The sequence below is a fragment of the Lates calcarifer genome, linkage group LG15 (assembly GCF_001640805.2).
Source record: "Lates calcarifer isolate ASB-BC8 linkage group LG15, TLL_Latcal_v3, whole genome shotgun sequence".
NCBI lineage: Eukaryota > Metazoa > Chordata > Actinopteri > Centropomidae > Lates > Lates calcarifer.
In genome coordinates this window covers 9,154,701-9,174,399 of record NC_066847.1, presented here as the reverse complement: position 1 = coordinate 9,174,399, position 19,699 = coordinate 9,154,701, and the positions used below count along the sequence as shown (strand labels likewise).

At 39.0% G+C, this 19,699-nt stretch overlaps 4 protein-coding genes across 7 annotated transcripts; 1 reads left to right on the top strand and 3 right to left on the bottom strand.

Moving 5' to 3' along the window:
* Positions 1–1,443: 1,443 nt before the first annotated feature.
* Positions 1,444–5,614, bottom strand: pafah1b3 (platelet-activating factor acetylhydrolase, isoform Ib, gamma subunit). Of its 2 annotated transcripts, none has more exons than XM_051076124.1 (6): positions 5,504–5,614; positions 4,881–4,974; positions 4,387–4,476; positions 4,137–4,253; positions 3,847–3,969; positions 1,444–2,984 (listed from the first exon to the last, which is right to left on the bottom strand). In XM_051076124.1, the coding sequence occupies exons 2-6, from the start codon at positions 4,959–4,961 to the stop codon at positions 2,724–2,726; spliced, it is 672 nt and encodes a 223-aa protein (XP_050932081.1). In that variant the 5' UTR covers positions 4,962–4,974; positions 5,504–5,614; the 3' UTR covers positions 1,444–2,723. The 2 variants fall into 2 exon arrangements, with proteins under 2 accessions (XP_050932081.1, XP_018527871.1); XM_018672355.2 differs by lacking the exon at positions 5,504–5,614 and adding an exon at positions 5,263–5,324.
* A 146-nt stretch (positions 5,615–5,760) lies between these two features.
* On the top strand, positions 5,761–10,292 carry si:dkey-250k15.4 (chemokine (C-X-C motif) receptor 3, tandem duplicate 2). Of its 2 annotated transcripts, none has more exons than XM_018672305.2 (4): positions 5,761–6,490; positions 7,650–8,929; positions 9,377–9,498; positions 9,625–10,292. In XM_018672305.2, exons 2-4 carry the CDS (start codon positions 7,663–7,665, stop codon positions 10,261–10,263), a joined length of 2,028 nt encoding a protein of 675 aa, XP_018527821.1. In that variant the 5' UTR covers positions 5,761–6,490; positions 7,650–7,662; the 3' UTR covers positions 10,264–10,292. The 2 variants fall into 2 exon arrangements, with proteins under 2 accessions (XP_018527821.1, XP_018527823.1); XM_018672307.2 differs by lacking the exon at positions 5,761–6,490 and adding an exon at positions 6,661–6,812.
* A 70-nt stretch (positions 10,293–10,362) lies between these two features.
* Positions 10,363–14,839, bottom strand: tlr21 (toll-like receptor 21). Of its 2 annotated transcripts, XM_018672297.2 has the most exons (3): positions 14,743–14,839; positions 14,067–14,110; positions 10,363–13,932 (listed from the first exon to the last, which is right to left on the bottom strand). In XM_018672297.2, the coding sequence occupies exon 3, from the start codon at positions 13,841–13,843 to the stop codon at positions 10,910–10,912; it is 2,934 nt and encodes a 977-aa protein (XP_018527813.1). In that variant the 5' UTR covers positions 13,844–13,932; positions 14,067–14,110; positions 14,743–14,839; the 3' UTR covers positions 10,363–10,909. The 2 variants fall into 2 exon arrangements, with proteins under 2 accessions (XP_018527813.1, XP_018527812.1); XM_018672296.2 differs by lacking the exon at positions 14,067–14,110 and having other exon boundaries at positions 14,743–14,832.
* A 1,198-nt stretch (positions 14,840–16,037) lies between these two features.
* cnfn (cornifelin) lies at positions 16,038–16,615 on the bottom strand. Its single transcript, XM_018672362.2, has 3 exons — positions 16,489–16,615; positions 16,272–16,408; positions 16,038–16,171 (listed from the first exon to the last, which is right to left on the bottom strand). The coding sequence occupies exons 1-3, from the start codon at positions 16,613–16,615 to the stop codon at positions 16,082–16,084; spliced, it is 354 nt and encodes a 117-aa protein (XP_018527878.1). The 3' UTR covers positions 16,038–16,081.
* Positions 16,616–19,699: the final 3,084 nt, after the last annotated feature.

The window sequence follows — 19,699 nt, the reverse complement described above, 5'->3', positions numbered from 1 at the left end:
TCACTGTCCAAAATATTTAAAAATCTGTAATCAACTCTTATAAGATTATAATCAGTTTCAGTTTATATCAGGAATGTATAGTCCAAGATTTTCTTATCTCACTTATTACTATTTCTTATACTTTATTAGTTTTTAAATCTCACACACATGACAGAATGACACATGAGGACAAAAGAGCAGAATGGGTTAGGAAAATGCACTCTGCTAACACTGAGGTTCTGATTACATATAAAGCGATGAGACTCTGATTATATGTGTAATGTTGATAACGCTTATTTTACCTTTATATTTACATGGCCTGTTGTGTTGTCCTGGGGCGTTGGCTGGCTTTGCAGTCATCAGTGGTTCTCCAACAGCAGACGCTACAACATAATAGATATCAAACTTGAAACTTACTTAAAATAATATTATTAATAATTATTATAATAATAATATACACATAATAAGAATAACTAAATTAAATACAATTATGAAAATTTAACTCAACTGTGGAAAATATATTTTGAACAGAAATCTCACATACCATCAGTGACTGTGCTGCCAACCAAAGATTGATTGTGTGTCTCAGGAACACCTTTAAAAAAAAGAAAAAGAATACAATGCACACAATATAAACTTACTTTACAACTCACTGTAATATCTTATTTTGATAAAGTATTCAGTACCTTGGCTGTGTCCAGTGAACATTAGGAGTACAAGAACCACAAGCAGAAACATCCTTGGTCCCATGTTGTAGTAAAGCCAGTAGAGTATGTCCAAGTATGTGCACTTACTTCAGTCCCAGTGAGCGAATGAAATAGCTGTTGCAACTCTTTATAAAGGTTGGTGTTGATGTCTGAAGTTGGGATGTGGCACATTCATCAACTGCCAGTTGCATGGAATATTTCTTGCCCAACCAGCACCTTTACAGCGGGTAGCCGGAAATAAAATTAAAAAAAAAAGTACCTTTGTCAGTAAACCTAATCGTGATTTTGAGTGATAGCTCATTGTTGTGTGAAGGTGAGGGACCCAGTTCATACCCTTGTTTTTTAAGACTCCACAGCAACTGAGATGCCACTGTCACATGTAAAATAATGCTTGCTAACATCCAGGAACCTAATAGAATTTTATTTTAGGTGTGAGATAGTATAATATGTATAATAACTGTTTGGAAAGGTGTCAGTCTTATACTAATGTTGATATGGCTGGATGCACATAAGGGCAAAACGAGACTTGTTTCCCCATCTCGAGTTTCAGGAATGCAGCTCTCTACCTTCAGCCATGTCTGAGACAGGAACTAAACCATTCAAACAAAAGCAATACATCTCCTGTGGACAAAGTCTGTGTATATGCACTCTGGATGAACCTATTTGTCTTTGACACATGAAAATGTAACACTGTAGCAATGACAATAAATCATTACCAGCACTCAGATCTGATCAATCAGTCAAGGAATACCACAGCTATTTTATCTTCATGTTTAATGCATTCTTTCATCACTTACACAATCAGCCAACCTGAAGCATAATTCAGAAGCATTTTAGTGTGACATTAATCCTTTTAGATCGTGTAACAGGCCATTATGTTGCAAACAAGACTGAACCTGACACACAGGCAACTATAGATGTCTCCATGCGACTTCATAACCTACTCAAACACATCCATGTTTGCAACTAAACACAGCCTCTCACACCAGAATCTGTTGCTATTACAATGAGTGAAGCAAAAAGGTACGAGGACAATAGGGAGATAACATGACAGTAATGGTCAATCAAAAACATTTGGTCATTCAAATTAATAATGTACAAAAGACATAAGACATCACAACAGAGTAAATAAAGCTACTGACAAATAAACTCATGAAACTTAGTGAAACCGAGAAACCAAAGTGACAATTTACAGGAATGTCTTAGCCAGGGAAATTATTGTATCTTCATTTTTGTTAACCAGGCATATCCCTGCACCTAAAGAGCCACAGTCTCAAACCTTACCCAAATAAACCGTTCCAGTAGCCTCAGTCGGACAGTATGTTTTGCTGTAGCAGGTTTCTTCTAAAAAGCAGTTATCTGTTTATTTTCTAAGGTAAATCAAGCTGCTCAGATAGACTCACGAGAGCTGTAGCTGAAGGGATGAGATCTGGAGCGGATGGTTATTAATAAAGTTTTAAATAAGGTGCAGCAACTTATGTTTTGACCTACAGTATGTCTTCATTAGACTTAAAAGTTGCTACATCTTTTTAAAAGCTTTATTCATAACCACTGGACATGTGGATTTGTTTACATATTACAGATATCATTCCTTCAGGTTTAATTTCATTGTCCTGACTGTTAAATCCCTGGCTCTGCTCCCCCTGAATGATGCGCGGTTTTCCCCTTATCATATTCAACAGTTGTATCAAGTAGCATAGAAATGAAATAATCCTTTGGTAGGAAAAAAAAAACACTATTAGAACCAAAAGCTAACGGAACTGATGCTTACCAGGAATTGAGGCAGGACTTTTTCTCTATATAGCACAGCACATTTAATTTCTGACTGTTTCATAAACACCAAAAACTTTATGGTCCCATTACCTCTAACAGTGGTCACCAACCCTGGCCATGGAGAGCACTCGCACATAGTTTGTGCACCTCTTAGCCCTTAATAATTGACTTTATCCATCATTCAAGGTCTTTAAAAAAGTGTGATACTCTCTGGAAACAGGGACGAGGACCACTGCGGTAGTGTAAGTTTGTGCCCCTGGTTGCTCAGTTCTCAGCAGGTTTATCCAGCATGGACTTGAGATGAGCATGCAGGGGTTCGCACACAGCCTGGTAGCCCTGGGGAGTCAGATGAAGGTAGTCATACATGTCCTGGTGGGAGATGCTACCATTGGAGTGGACAAAGCCGGGGTCCACGTCGAGGAAAGAGGCGTGAGGGAGGGTTGACACGGCCTCCTGGACCAGCTCATTCACTTTGGCATTTCTATCCCGCAGAGGGTTTGGCAATTTACCTCTGGGCAGTACAGACTGGAAAACAGAAGTATGCATGATATTGTTAAAAAAAAGAATGGAACAATCGCTGGACATTTTTGAAATATTTTTACAATTTAAAAAGTAAAAGGACTGCTTCACTTTGAAACTCCTCAAATCAAGGTCACCTATAGTACAATTTAAGCTTTCTCCCAAACAAATGCAGCATGTTTTTTTTAAAGAATAGGTTCATCCTAATAAGTCCATCCTAAAGCAACACTCAGGTGCCAACGATGAAACTGTTTTTTCTTGCGGTAACCATTCCTCTTATTCACTCTTGCCATTAAAAGATCAATTTCTAATGCAAAACTACAATCCTTGCTCTGAGCAAAAGTTCATCTGGAGTTAATGTGAGGCTTCAGCAGTCTGCATTAGACAAATTAAGCAAGTATCTTCTAAAGTCAAAGTCTTTTTGATAGAAAAATCCTTCTTTTCATTACTATGCCTCTGCTGCAGCTCAGCACAAAAATGCTGTCTGGGAAAACACAAGGAGGAAATGTTGTATTTAAAAGACTATTAGTCTAAAAGACTTCCACATGATTTGATTACTTCAGACAGCTTCATGTTATACTATGGAAAATGTTTTTGCACAAAACGAGGACTGCTGATTTTGTCCCCCATCACTGCCATTGGAAACAGACAGGGATCTCTTGACTGAATGAAAAACTGTTTTCATTTACAAATGGGTACATAGGCATTGAGTTTAAGAGAGACCTAACCTCAACCTATTCTCAGAAAACTGAAATGAAACTAAAAGGGGTGACGTGACCGTGCACTGTGTTTGATGGTTGTATGAACTTCATTTGTCATCTTCAGAAGAAGAACAATTCCATCAAGGAATGTTTCAGAGAAAACCTACAAGTATAAGCGTGTGAGCATGGGGGAGCTTGTTCTTGATGACTTGGACGATAGCCATGATCCCTCCACAGATCTGTTCAGGAGTGTGACCATGATTGTTGGTGCCTACCCACAGCACCACAACCTACAACAACAAAAAGAAAGAGAGATTGCATGACTAAGCAGATGTCATTGACAGTTTGGGGTCAATGTACCTGGAATTGGAATCACTGCACAAAGTTGAGCACAATGAGCCTACTGTATGAATAAACAAGTATGATCATGTTCTCTATTTCTGGCAGCATTTTGGACCTTTGGGCTGATGTTATCCAGTTCACCGTTGCTCAGTCTCCAGAGCACATGTTGTGTTGCATCACCACCAACCCCAAAATTGAGGGCATGGAGAGGAGAGAACAGCTGCCTCCATATCTGCAGACAAACCACAACACGTCCATGTGACCAACACTATTTGAAGGTATGCACAGATATCAACAAGAACATGACAAGCTGTTAAACACTGTATGCAGAACAGAGACATATAGGACTGTGATCTGTGTTTTACCCCAAACTGGTGCATGAGCTGAATGAGAGAGTCTCCGACAAACAAGACATCTGGTTCTTTGTCTTTGCTGTCAGACACAAAGCGGTTGTGCTAGAGGGAGAAAAAAGGAAAAACAAATGTGACTTTTCCATTTTCAAAATCAAACATCCCACTAGATGCAAAATCAAAGGTTACTCTCAAAGATGAGACATGTCAGTTGAGGATAGGATAATTGATAATATTTTTTTTAAAGCAAACCTATAAAATATTTGTTCGTCGCAACTTCTAAAATGTGTGATACTCTAGTTAGTCATACATGAAAAATACTATATTGAATAACCATTTTCCGCTATGATACTTCCCTCATATCTACAGTCATCAAGTTATAAATTCATGAAACAGCGACAATGCAGACTGGGAAAACCCGACAAGTCATGGCGGTTGTTATGTTGTAGTTATGTAAAACTCAAGGGAAAAGTAAATAAACGGATAATAATAATGATAAGTTAACACACCAGAGACATCCATCGTCCATCTCCCTGGGTGTCCACACAGGGGGTGGGTGTGGCGGCTGGATTAGGGTCTTCTGCACTCATGACTTGACTCGGTCTGTGTTGGAAAGCAGTCACGTAGGGGTTTTGGTACTTTTGACAGCGGAAACAAACCGATAAATCAATATCCTATAGCTATAATTCCTGCCTAAATCTATGGAGCCTGGTAGTATTAGCCACAGTAGCTAGCTTACTTGCAGAAACACAAGACAGTTTAACAGACAGATAACGGTCACACCCTGGTTGTTATCAACGTTAAATCATGCAAGCCTGTATTGTGTAAAGTTGGAAAAAGCAGCGTTTCATATAGCGGTTACAATTAGAGATATTACTAAATATAGACTACCATCAAATCAAAATATCGTCAATCTCCAGTTCAGTTTCAGGAAGTAAATTTTTACTACAGTTGCATGTACCATTATGCTCCATAGGCAACAACATGTATATTTTTCTTTATGCCAGTATTATATAACATTTTATTAGTATTATGTGTTTTACAATCGATTTTAAAGCATACGATACGAATGAAGGATAAGTAAAGAGTGGCTCGAGTTTAGAGAAATATAAAAAAAATGAGATGGCTTTACCTCCTCACCCCTGGAAGTGGATTCGCCCTAGTCGTTGGTGTTCGTGGGAGTTGCTGCTGCGCAAAGAACTCTGCGGCCAATGTTGCCAGATTGGGCGGGTTATCATAATCTGGACGATTTGATGTGTGGTTTCCAACTATGAAAAGTTAGGCTATATCATGAGGTTATCAAACTGTAGGAAAGGGGTGGACGGAGGGAAGTGAGGTAAAGATCCCATATGAGGTGCGAGGGGTGATGGGAACGTGTGCATACAGGTGCTCTAAAAGCAGCTGGAAGTTAGTGCAGATACAAGTCAGAAGCTCACATCAGAATAGAATAAGTGTGATCTCAATGACTGACTATGGCATGATTGTTGGGCTGATCTGAGAATTTCTGAAACTGCTCAACTCTTGGGATTTTACTCAGAATGGTGCAACAAAACAAACAAACAAAAAACATCCAGCTAGCAGTAGTTCAGCCGATGGGAACACCTTGTTGATGAGAGAAGTCAGAGATAAGGCTATGGTAATTCAGATAACCACTTTAAACGTCTGTGGTGAGCAGAAAAGCATCTCAGAATCCACAACACGTTAAAAAGACGCTTCAAAACTTGCTTGAGAATCATCGAGTTTTTAGGGTTTCTTCAGTTTAATGGTAATCCAGTGACAGTTGTCAGGACACCCAATTGTACATAGCAAACATGAACTACCAATAGAGAAATCGGCGCACATAATTACAAAATGCTAACTAACGTAGGCTAAAAAAAAGCCCACCCGCAGTGTAAGTCAACGTCGTACGCCCTGTTTCTCAAATCTTTTAATTATACTCAAACTTAATATCATAATAGATGTGTAGAATGAAATTTTAAAATTAGGTTACTTTGACCATGGTTGTGCGGATTCTAGGCTCTGATTGTGCTACGTTTTGACAGTCAAAACTGGTAACAAAGTCTTCGGCATGTTGCCGAGCAACGGCAAATGCGACAAGAAATGACTGCAAACAGTTTCGGTAAGTTTTTCATTAATGATTTTAAGTTTGCAAAAAAATGTCTTTACAACAGATTTTATATTGCTATTGTCTCGTATGACGTGCATAACGTTAAGGTTAGTTACTCTGTTTAACTGCGGCTGGATACTGTCACTTCAAACAGGTGTGCTTAAAGTTAAATTGCACCTGGTGGTTGACGTTATTATCACCTGTTGGCTAGCTAGCTAACAGTTAGATTGAATCCAAACGTGTCTGGAACCGCAGAGACAGTTGCATGCATGTTGTCACACTCTCATATTTGGTTATATTATATTATATCAGTTTTACTCAGTCTTTAAAGAAGGTAAGTGAAAGTGTTCTTATATTTCCAGGTAGTTTGCTTCTGACACCTGAGCGTTTTTATTAGTGTTGGGCCATTATTAAGATATGCCAGACAAAAGACCAAGTATTTGATATTATATTGATTGTTTGCTTTCAAATTTCCAGGTAGGCTACAGTAGGATCACATTTGTAACCTTGGAGTCAGAAATTGCAACCTCGAGACATTTTGTTTATTGCTCACTTGTAGAAAGTGTGAGGATGCTCAAGATTCAGAGGACTCAAATATTTCCAAATACATCATAGTAAATGTCGTAGTTATTAATGAATTTGACTCAGTGAGGTCTGATACTGTATTTCTATCACCTTTTGCACTAAGAAAAGACTAGATGTCAACAAACCAGTCTGAATATATTATGGCGATGTAAGTTCTGCATAAGCCTGTAATATTAGCTCTGCCTGTAATGGTAAGTAGATAAACTATGTGTCAGTCAAGAGGGGCGAGGCTAGCTCTTACCACTGTGGCCTTTTCAAATTTAGTTCACAGTAAGAAATAGAGACTGTGGCTGTGGTAAACCAACATCTGAAGTGCTAACATCTTAATATAAGGCTTTATTGCAGCGCATCAGCTTCTGTGAGATATAAATAAAGGGTTTAACATGTCATGTTGCCGTAGACATGTGTGACACTGCTGGCTGAATCTGTTTTACAGCGGCTGAAGACTGTACATTAGTAATTTGCTTTAAAATCTAATAGCTCTTTGATGTGCAGCAACATCCTGTAGTGGTTACCTCACTCTCATCTATTTTCTACATGCATCATATTTCCTTACAGATGACTAACTGTGGTTATGTTTTCACAGAATTGGGTGCAGCATGCGCCGAATGTGTGGCAGGGCTTCAACAGACAGAGAAAATATCTTACATATTTTCAACAAACACTCAGAGCCAACAGATAAAAACTGTTGCTCAGTGAACAGATTCACTGCAGGCTGCAAATGTTTAAACAAGACAGATGGGCAGCACAAAATGAAACGACTGAGGACCCGAAAGGAGAGGAGTCAGATGAGAGGTGGTGAGAGAGAGGCCTCAAAGACCAAATTATATCACCATCACTGCCGTCGCCAAAGCAGTAAAGACACAGCACATTTCCATAGCTGTTGTCATAGTAGTTGTCATTGTCCTTCAAGAAGAGATGTGCCATTTCCAAATGTTGTTCCTGCTGCACAGGAGCCCAGCATCATCACAGACAGCCGCCTGATAGGACACCACGGCCTGTTCAACCATGAGGTGAAGTCTGTTCACATTGAACGGTTGTTAAGTGAGCAGCGGAAGCAGGAGAAAAGTGGACAGAAAGCACAGGAGAAGAACCATGCTATTTCACACCCATCCTTAACACCTCACATTCCTTTTCCACTCCCCAGCAATGATTTGTTGGGTGCTGATACTGATGAGGTTGTGCCATTTGAAAAGAAAGCAGAGTCTGCTACAGACACCCATGATGATTGCCAGGAGAAAGAGAAGAAAATCAGTCATGGATCAGATATTACACCTGGGCAGAGACCACAGCAACAACCTGACCTCCCATCTGGAAGCTACAAAAGCCTCAATGTAGTGATAATCAAGAGCATGAAGGCCAATTCTGTCATGCCTGAAAAGTACAGAGAGTCTCAGCTGACTCCCACTATTTCTCGAGACACTGTGAAGATGTTAAACAAGAACATAAAGACACGTATGGCTTCTACTCTCAAACCCACTGCAAAGAACCAGGAGCCTCCTGCTCATCAGACACAAGCTCATGGTCTGAGCCCAAGCCCACTTCAGCTCTACCACTCACCCACTGCTGACAACTTCGGCATACAGCACAGAAGGCAAGACCCTGGCTCTGTATCGAAGTGCGTCAGCACGGTGGCAGCACGCTTGTGTGACGGTCTGCATTTCCCACTTATGAGAAGGAGAAACCTGGTGGCAGAGAGCAGGGAGGTGCTGCTGAAGGCTCTGCGAGAGAGGCACGGACCCCGGCTTCAGGAAAACCTTTTCAGGCAGCAGCAACACCTCAGCTCTGGTACTGATCTCACAAAGGCAGTCCGGGATCACATTCTGGAGCTATCCATGATAGATGAAGATGAGCTCTTGCCCACAGGTAGGCACTAAAATAACAGTCAGTTGTTGGTATCCACATTGGTATTATCTTTTTATCTTAATATTCATAATGCCATTATTGTGGAAATTGTACTCTGATAATTGTCCATATTACCCATCTTTAAAGCTGCCCTGTGGAGTGTTTTTGTAAAGAAAGTTTTGTTTACATTCAGTGTTATTTACTTTGACACACTGAGTGTATCTTTGAGGCCTGACAAATGTGTTGAGTGTGTTTCTTTCCTCATAAAACATTTGCAAGGCCAGTTTTTGTTTGCATTGTTTACATCCATGTTCACTAGCTTGAAGTCTTCTTACTTGGCTTTTTTTGGCACGTTATTTTTGAAGACAGGCTTGAAAAATTTCTTGTTTTAAAAAGCAGCGATAAGCACTGCACACAAAGTTTCTGGCCTCTTTCTCAGTTCTATGTTCTTCTTTTTTGATATGTCAGCGTTTCAAGCCAAAAGTGCACGTCAGCCATGTTTTGACACCCACAAAACCACATCTTTCAAAATGAGAAGTATGCGTTTTAACTGGAAGTCCAGTCTACAGCCACATCAGAACATGGAACAGGTAAGTTTTTTAATTTACAGTGCCACCCCCTTATTTATGTTAATTTCATCCTTTCTTTGATCATCATCCGATAGTTTAAGATTCCCTTACTCTGGAATAAAATGCTTTCTGATGTTTCATGTGAAGATTTCTGAGTGGCTAACAAGTCCTGTGGATACTTCTGCCAGTCTTTTGGATGATATCCTCAGACCTAGTTGCTCTCCTCAGTTCTGCATGGACTTTGAGCCCTCTGGAGCTTCAGCATGTGATCATTTGTCTGCTCTCTCTCCTACTTCATGCTGGGGAGAAAAAGCCTCAGCATCTCAACTCTGGGACAGTTCCAACAGGCCAAAGAGCAAAGAGTTGTTTACGCTTGATTCCTTTGACAACAGCTTTATGAACCACACCAGAGCAGCTAGAGAGAGGAGCCATGGGCCTCAGCACAATGACAGCAACATACAGCCCTTCTTTCCTTACCAAACAGAGCTGCCAGATAGACACTCAGCAGAGCCAATGCACTTTGCTCAGGAGAGAGACCCCTCTGAAACTGACAGATACTCTTTTACTCGCACCTTCCCCACCCAAAGTCATAATCCTAATCAGAGCAACCGTTTCCAGACTTCCAACCAATTCAGTCACCCTGCAAGTTGCCCTCCCCTCAGGTCCTACCACACTGACATGACATTTTACCCCCCATCTCACATGCTTGAAAGAAGCCCAGCACCTCCCCTTTCATCTTTACCCAGCCCCGAGCTCTGGTCCTTCCCTCCTATGAGGCTGTATTAATGTGCAGTGAAACTCATGCATGTGAACATTTCTTTGGTGAGCAACAATGCTATCTTAATTCATCCCATTAAGACTTTTTGTTCACAGTCAGCAAAAATATGTGTTGTGTACTCATATTTTATTAAAAACTGGGTATTAAATGTAGTAGCAATAGCTGCATCTCCAGAGTTACCTTTTTTATTATTTAGTGGCATTTATTAGATAAAAAAGACACAATTATGTATTATTTGCATCTTTGGAGCATTTCTAAATTTACAGAACTGTATATTAACACATATCTCCATTAACACAGGTGCTGTAATGGGACTACTCCTAGCTAAGGATATGCTATTGTAAAAGCAGTAAATTTGTTTGTGTGTGCATATCGGCTATATTTAAATACAAGAAATCACATTTTTACAATTGTGCAGCAGAGAATTGCAAAGTATCAAGCATTGCTAAATATAAAACTATACTGATCACAAGATATTAAATTACACTGCTGATTCATGCTTGTATAAATGATGTTACTGTTACTAGATGCATCACACTATACATTCACACCATATTTTCATGACCATCTCCCTGCAGCGGAGAACTGAATTATTCATTTAACATACCAAATTTATCTCAACTAAATCACCAATACAATTCTCAAATTCTTCTCTTATGGTAGCAAGTAATAGTTTTCATCTGATGTCTCGAAATGTTCAGTTTCTTCACTTTTGGTAGTAACACAGTCTTTACTTATGACATTTCCTTCAATGACTCTGGTCCCAGTTCTCATTGCCCTATGTAGCTGATTCCAAAACAGTTCTTGGGCCTGCACTGGGTCAGTGCAGTCTGAGCCAGGCCACTGCAGATAAGTCTTTTTTAACATGACTTTCCTCATGCGGTGATAGGATGACAGTTGCCTCTCAGAGATAGGCTCCAGAAACACAAGCAGAAGAACATCTCTGTGCTCATCGAAGAGCCGGTAGCTGGCGAGCTGGATCTCCAGAGAACACCACTCACTTTGAAGGAAATTCCTGCTTACCACACAGATAGTTTTACGGCTGCTGTACACAGCAGAGACAATGTTGTCCACAATATCACGGCCCAGTTCAAAGTCCCTGTGATGTAGACAAAGTTTAAAAGACGCATTTCCCTCCATGTTGGGCACCAACTGGTCCATGACCCACTGTTCATCAGAGGAGTTGTAGGAAATAAATGCATCATATTTGCAGTTTTCCTCCTCTTCTCTGAGTCTGCGCCACTGCTCACTAAACCAAGAACGGAACACATAGTAGCTGTACTTCAATTTCCAATAGAGTTTGACATAAAGTAAAGGAGTGACTGTGAACAGGAAGATCACAACCGCAGTGCTAAAGAACAGGTACTCCCCTAGATCTATGTAACAAACCTTGGTATCAAAGTTGTAGAAGTTTGATTTTGCATTATGTTGGCATGGCAGATTGTAGAGGTAGACTACCTGGACATTTTGGTTATTTCGTGTCCAGTTTTGCAGCAAGCTGTTCTGGCAGGTGCAGCTTAGAGGAAGACTACGTATGTCAAGGTAGAGGAGTTTAGGTAAACTTTGTAGTGCATCTACATCCATGCTTTGCAGCGCATTGCGGTTGAGCTGCAGTTTTCTTAACTGTGTAAGATTCCCAAAAACCTCCTTTGAGAAGTTCTGAATGCCCATATTTTCTGCAGCCAATGCGGTCAAATTTCTTAGATTCTTAAAGACTCCTGGTTGTAGTTGTGTCACCCCAACACAACAGGTATCCAGGGTGAGGAAACGCAAGCCTGTCAGATCGTCAAATGTATCAGGAGCAAGATAAAAGATTTTATTGTTGGTGAGATACAGAAATTTCAGTGAGTAGAGGCCACGGAAAAGAGTGCGGGGTAAAATGGTCATGCCATGAGGCCGTTGTCCATCCAATTTCAGATCACTGAGTTTGCTGAGATTCATAAATGGTGACTCCATATTTTCAGTTAAGAAGCTAATCTTATTACTTTGTAAATCCAGCACTGTGAGTGTATCTTGAAATACATGATAGTGGGAACTGTCGATCTGTTTGAGGTTGTTTCCATCTAGATAGAGTTTGGACAGATTTTTTAGTCCATCAAGGCCTAATGGCTCAATGTGAGTGATCTTATTACCTCCGAGGTCCAATACACTCAGATTGCTAAGACTGTGGAAGGTCTTATTGAAAATGACAGAAACACGATTGTTGCGTAGGTTAAGGTTTTGCAGTCTAGAATTTTCTTCAAAGGTTTCAGGGAACAAATCAGTCAAGAGGTTATTGTCCAACCGGAGTGTCTCAAGCCTTTTTAGCCCTTTGAGAGCTTCTTGATCAAGATAGGCTATTGAGTTTATGTTAAGTTTTAGTGTCCTGACATTTGGTATATGACAAAAAGCATGAGGACCCACTGAGAGGATGCGGTTGTAACGATAGGACAGCTCTTCCAGATTTAGTAAAACCATATTTTGTGTTTTACAGGATTGGAGGGAGGTGAGATGGTTATGTTCTGCATTGAAGCTTCTTATATCTGTCTGTCTATTGAGAAAGTTAAGACAACCTATGCTTTTCAGTTCACTGCGGGATAGATCCAGAGCCCCTTTGATTTTAGGACAATAGTACAGTGTGTAGTTTGTCAGTTTCTCAATCCCGTTCATACCCAGGTGCAAATTTTTAATCCATCTCACCTTTTTTTTTAACAATTTGCATAGCTCCATTAGCAGGCTGTCGTTTTTTAGACCCGTGCCAGAGAAATCAACAGCACCTGCTTTGACATTGCTTATGTTTAAAAACGCCACGACCTTGACACTTGTCGAACGCAAACGCAGATAGTTTATATGTCTCAAATCCACTCCTTGAAAAGCCATCGTAGGGAGCCTAAAATTGTCTGACAAATCAAGCACCTTGAGGAATCCAAGAAATGAATGTTCGCATCCTAATGTAGACAGATTATTTCTACATATATATAAAGTAGTGAGGGATTTGGGTAGCGACACATTTGAGTGACTAAGGGAGGCCAAATTGTTATAGCAAAGGTCTAGTATCCTCAAATTCAATAGATGTGACACAGACTCAGCGATCCCTGAGAAATTTGTCAGAAGGTTTTGCCTCATGATTAAGGTGTTTAGTTTGGGAGTGGCAGAGAAAATGCCCAAAGGAAGCTGCTTTAATTTATTGTTTGCCAGTGAGAAAAAGGTGAGGTTGTGAAGGTCCTGAAACAGAGAAGGGTTGAGCTCTGTTATGCTGTTAACAGACAAATTTAGAGACTGAAGTTGATGCAACGTTCTGAAAGCAAATTGATCGATGGTCACTAAGTGGTTTTGGTCAAGTCTGAGGTATTGAAGCTCTTGTAGATGAACAAAGCTGTCGTTGGGAATGCACCCCACCTCATTCATGGAGATAGTGAGATTGATGACAGATGGCGGCAGGTCATGTATAATGGTAGACATGTTCTTTTTCTTTCGATTGACGCAGTTGAAACATGTTGCATTTGAGTACGGGTCTTCAATGCAGTTGTCAAAGCTGTAACCACTGATGAGTTGAACGGCAGCAAGAAGAGCTGTAACTGACAACAACTGATGAATTAGACCACCCATTTTGTCTTGTTGAGCTTTGTTGGTTTGGTTTGTTTGAATATGTTGAAAAGACCCCTGGGTTGTTCATTAGGTGAATGTGGTACAGGAATCTGAGGATAGAGAGGAGGATATAACACATATCACAAGTGAATTTGTTTTTCAAATCAGGCTAAAAGCAACATTCTTGTCAGCAACCTATGTATGAAAATTCTTACTTTCTAAGCAGAAAAAGCCAAATACTGACCTGTTATCACAACTCTTATTAAAAACGAGATGGTGACAGTCTGTCTGATAAAAGTTTAAGAGGAACAAAACATAATCAGATTTTATAGTTGAAATCTGTTTTTTATGCTCACTAATATTTCTTGCTTGATATGGCATACAAATTTGACAAGACAATAAAGATTACAACAGGACATTATCATTCATATTTGATTTTTCAGCTTTCTGGATCTTCATTCATCATTTTAGTTACAGACAGAGTGAGTGCTGCTGTTTGTAGCCCATTAGTAAATGTTATCAGAAATTGATACAGGCCAATTGGTGTGACACTGTTCCTACAGACAAAAGAGTTTGACTATTGACCAATCATAAGACTTTTAGATGTATGGTGTTGTTTGCAGTTTTGTTTTGCACAGCCATGTTTAAGCATTGAAATAAACTGTTTTATACACCAGTTTTGTTATACAGTAAAATAAACCCATTGTCCCCATATGGCAACTTCAACTTTTTTTTTGGATAATGAGGTCCTACTAAAGCCAAAAAGCTAGGGAAAACTATAACTGCATACAAAATCAATGCTTGGGTCTTAGGAGGTTAAAATAAAACTGACATGGAGCACCAAAGTACAATGCTAGTATATCTAGTGCTGTAAATTCCTACACTAAATCAAGTGGTTTTGTGTTGATGGTGTGTCTTACCAGAACCAAGCTCCAGTTTCTCCTTTAATAGGTTGAAATCAATGTATCCTCTCCTGAGGACTATACCCAATGTGCGAGGTGTTTGCCAAGAAATTTGAACCTTTAAGTGACAAGGATAACTCAGTTCCTCTTTCATAATAATTTCATATCCTTTTTCACTCTTGTGGTCCTCCTCCACCTGACATTTGTTTCATACATGATGCAGTTAAAAACATGCCATGTAAAGGTTAACGTTGGCTGATAAGCAAATGATTTGGATTTTAATCCTATGGGAATGGGAAAGTAATTATAGCGACATTTTGTGACAATCCTCTTGAGTAACAGTGGCATTAACACAAACAGGAAGACTTCTTAAATAATCCATATACGTTTTCTGTCCTAAAAAAGTAATTGCCAAATATCTTACCATATTTGAAGTTAAAGTTGATAACAGTACTTTGTCATGACAGCCTTACCTGCTCAAATGCTCATCTGGCCTTGCCTTTTCAGAAAGCTTTGTTGTAGAGTGACTGTCTTAGATTTGCACTAAATCAGAAAAAGGAAGTTGGTGTGACCCATTCTTTCCCTTCCACATTCAGTTCCAGCTAGTCTCACATACAAAAAAAAGCCTAAATCACAACATGATAATTCCACAAGGTTTTATTGAAATACTGTTGCTTGAATGCATTAATTGAACATACATAAAATACTCTTTTTTATTAAATGAATACAGTGATGAGTAGGTCACTGAATAATATAGAATGCAAGCAATATTCAGGTACAATTACACTCCAAAATAAATAATGTGTGTAAATTCATTGCTATAAACTTGTTGGTTGACTGTAAAGGGAAAGTCATTGTTGCTCTCAATCTTAGCATTTCCTTCTTTCCATGTTCCATTTCGATGTATTCACTAACTTGTTGCATAATGGCAATTTCAACACAGTGAGTCGCTGTTTAACTTATAATGAAAGGCAAAGGTTGTTGTCTTTTCTGGTCTATTGAAATATTGAATTATTTCTAAGTTGTCATTTTCTTTCACCTCTGTGAGTTTCCAAATGCCTGCCCACATATCTAATTTGTTTGAATAAATATATTATAGATATTATATACAATATTGTATAATAGTATAGAATAATAATGTGAAACAAAATGGCAGTTCAGTCTGATTATCTGGTTGTTATTGTTACATTGTCAGTCTTGTTCTACTGTATATACTTTGCCAATCCCATATTTAATTATGGTTAAAGCAAATTTGAATGTGAAATACAGAAATGGTGCCCAGACCAAGAAATGTAAATTTCCACACATGCTCTTGCCTTTTAATTTAAAAATTAGATGCAGTATCTCTTCTTTTTTTTTATCCTCTCATCTTCTGCTCCCGTGCCATCTGACACAGTCCACACAGAGGCAGGCAGGCCATGACAACCCAGTCATCACACACTGAGCCCTGGGGAAAAGCACAGGCGGAGTAAACTGGTGACAATCATCATGCATCTCATGATGAATCTCATGCATTTCTAGCTTATTCAGTAGTTGAGCACACTTACCTCAATGCGGTATCTGCTACGTATACTTGTCCTTAGAGCAATCATGGCGCCAGGAAGGAAGGGCAGGCAGCAGCTGTCTCCATTATCCTGAGCCACCTTACAGCCCAGGATACAGGGGACAAATGTTGCACAGAGACCTGGAGGTGAAAGATGTATTGTCATATTGGAGTTTGTTAAGGTGTTCGTTCATTCTGCTTATGTACATAAAATCGCGTACAGATGCCGCAGTCTTCACAGCAGTCGCACACATTTGAACTCCAATCTGATAATCCAGAGGAGGACACAGTGTACTGTGTTACTGTAACCTGAGGCTGCGAGTTGATTGCATTTGACTGGAACGCCATCGCTGCAAGTAAAAGAAACATAATGTGAAATGTAAAATGTCACACAGATCACATTTGTTAATCATGATTTGTCGCAACAATTGCGTGGTTATACAAAGTCACAATATCATAAAAAATGTAATGTCCAGTCCTGTGTCATTGAATCTTCGGCAGGTTTTCATTCTAGCCAAAAACAATTTAGCTTATTTCACTGATTGTGCAACATAAATCAGAGAGAGAGGCATTAAATTAGTGGTATTATTTAGTGTAATTCATTGTAATGAAAACCTGAAGACATTTCCGTGTAGCAGGACTGGACAAGTTTTGAGGAAACGTTGCTTCTCACCTGATCTCTCCTCCTGATCTGACACTGTAGATGGCCAAATGCTAAATCCAGAAACAGCCCAGCAAGAAAATGGCCACAGCTCTTATACCCGGCGTGACATCAGTCATACATCTGAGCCCAGTTTCTATGCTGATATGACAGGGCAAACAATAGCCATTTTGGCTGATGGAAACATGTGAGGACAAAACTCAAATGTTTAGTTTTGGGGCGTAGCACGCCTTTAAAAAGGGTGCACCTGGCATGACGAGGTTTTTATCAGCATACAGAAATTAAAGAACAAAGCAGGCATATAGTGCATATTTGTATTTTAGCAACTTATAAACTAGGTTTTGCCTTTAGTGCAGGTGTGGTGTGTGTACACACTGTGGGCCCAACTCTATGAATGGGAGCTGTGACCCTCAAGCACAGACCTGATTTTACTGCGACAGGTTAGAGCCACAATACATCTAATTGTCAGTGCATATGTGTTATTTGTATATTTCTATGGCATGTCCAAATGTACGCATGGGTCAACAGAAAACACTGGTGAACAGCACCTGACACGTGCATGTCAGTGTTACGTAAGAGAGCCTCCTTAAGAAATTTTTTTGTAATGATGTATCTAAGAACCCTCACTGCCTGTAGACTCAGTAATTATCTTAATGGAGTTCATACATAAACCACAAGACAGAAAAGTATGAAAGTGATCAAAGTAAAATAATAGGACATTGATACATTAAATCAAAACAATGGTTAAAGATACTAAAGAAATTGTAGATAAAAGTAAATTGGCCTGTAAGTAGTAGTAGTTCCTCTTTTTGGGGTTTCAGAGATCTCTGCTGTGAAACCTGATTAAATACAATGTATTTTCATATGCTTTTTATCTGTGATTGGTGTTTACATAGCACCGCCCTCCTAAATCTCAAATATGTCTGTCAGATTTATTGTGATTAGAGATTGTAACAGTTTGTTCATGTGAGGTCTGACAGGGATATAGACCTTTCTGGGGTATAACTGACCCTAAACATAATTTTATGTCACTATATAGGATAATATAAATTTCTATGTCTGTGAAATATTTCTTTAGAAGCAAATTGAATATGTATTTGTTTATACATAGCCTGTGTAACCTACTCAGCTATTTCCTTATTTTGGTATAGTGACACTTTACTGTCACTCAGTTTGCAAGCCCAGTGTGAGGAGAAGGGTTATACTATACTATACTGGGATCTTATCTTAATAAGATATGGAGAAAAAAATGCAATAACTGAATATTTATTTTTTTTTCGTTTTATTTGTACACATAGAGCCGACACAAATAATGTTGAATTAAAGAAAATATCAACAAAACACAAGGGTTAAACATATTAGCAATATTTAACCTTTAGGTAAGTGGGTTCTTTCTTTTTTAATTTAACATATGTATTATATAATCTCATCATGTGCACAGGTTTAGTAGATTGTGGTGATTGAAATTACTTAATTACAGAGTCACTTCTTGGTTGTACCATTAACCATTATTGGATTTCACATTTAGGACATTTTTGGCATAAATTCCTGATTTTTTTTTTTTTTTTAACCCATAAAATAACCAAATACATCCAGATCAAATGGCCCTGAGTTAGTAGGGTTGTCTTAAATCATGCTCTCACCACAGCTGGTATTGAGAAATCGGCATAGCAGATGATATTAAGGAAAAAATCTCAGATTGCAGTAGCACCTGCCAACACAGGATAGTACAGATACCAGCTGTATTGTTATGCTCTGCCATGACTCATGCCCTGCATGCATAATTTCACCTGCCTCTCGAAGATTAATTAACATCTCAAATGTACACATTTGAGCTTCTCAAGTGCATGTTTTTGACTTTTATCTCATGGTGCTCAAGTTTTCAGTCAGATCTTGGTTAAAACAAAAGAAAGAAAGTACTTTTTTAAAGTTTTCCTCTGTAGGCTAAAACAAAATTTCATTTCAAAACACCTTTGGAACAGAAGATGTCATTATGGTTGCTGATGAGAAGGCAAATGCCCCACAGGTAGAACATATCTTACAGATTTCGTTGAGATACATGACCTTTTAATAGAACAGGACAGATAAATTATCCATGTTGATCTATCGGTAATTTAGAAATACTGTCTCTATTTTACAGTTTGTCCACCAGAGAGCACTTGATGCTGACATATCTTTTTTACATTTTTCAAACTTCCAGATATCAAAAAGCAGCCTCAAAACTCTATATTTTCTTATATAAATTAGTATGTACACACTTTCTTAGGAGCAAAGGCAAGAAAGAAATATGTTTCTGCGAACTGTTCACATCATATAAACAAGATGACTATACCAGAGAGCAGCAAAACATCAGTGATGTTGCACAATAGTATAATTTACCAGAAGACCCTCAGTCGGGACAGAAGTAACCACAAGTTTGTTCAGTTCCTCTCACATTCAGCACATCACTTGTTTTTGAAAAGACATATAGTAATACTGAAAGGGGATTTTGCTAATTCTGTCCACCCCATCTCTATCTGGTCTAGTTTGTGGAAGTAGCAAAGAAGGGGCTTCGTGACGCATGTCTGCACTTCATTTCTTAAACCAGTCGTCTCGGCGTCAGCCTGTTTAAAATACTCTCTTAAACAAAAGTTTTCATCTTAACCTCCTTTAAATTTCTCCCCTAAACCCTTCTAAAGTTTTGAGGAGAAAAAACAAGTTGCAATGCGGAGGCCTTTGATTCCACTGCTCTGAAGCGTTTGCTCATGTGCACAAAGGTGTGAGGTCAAGAA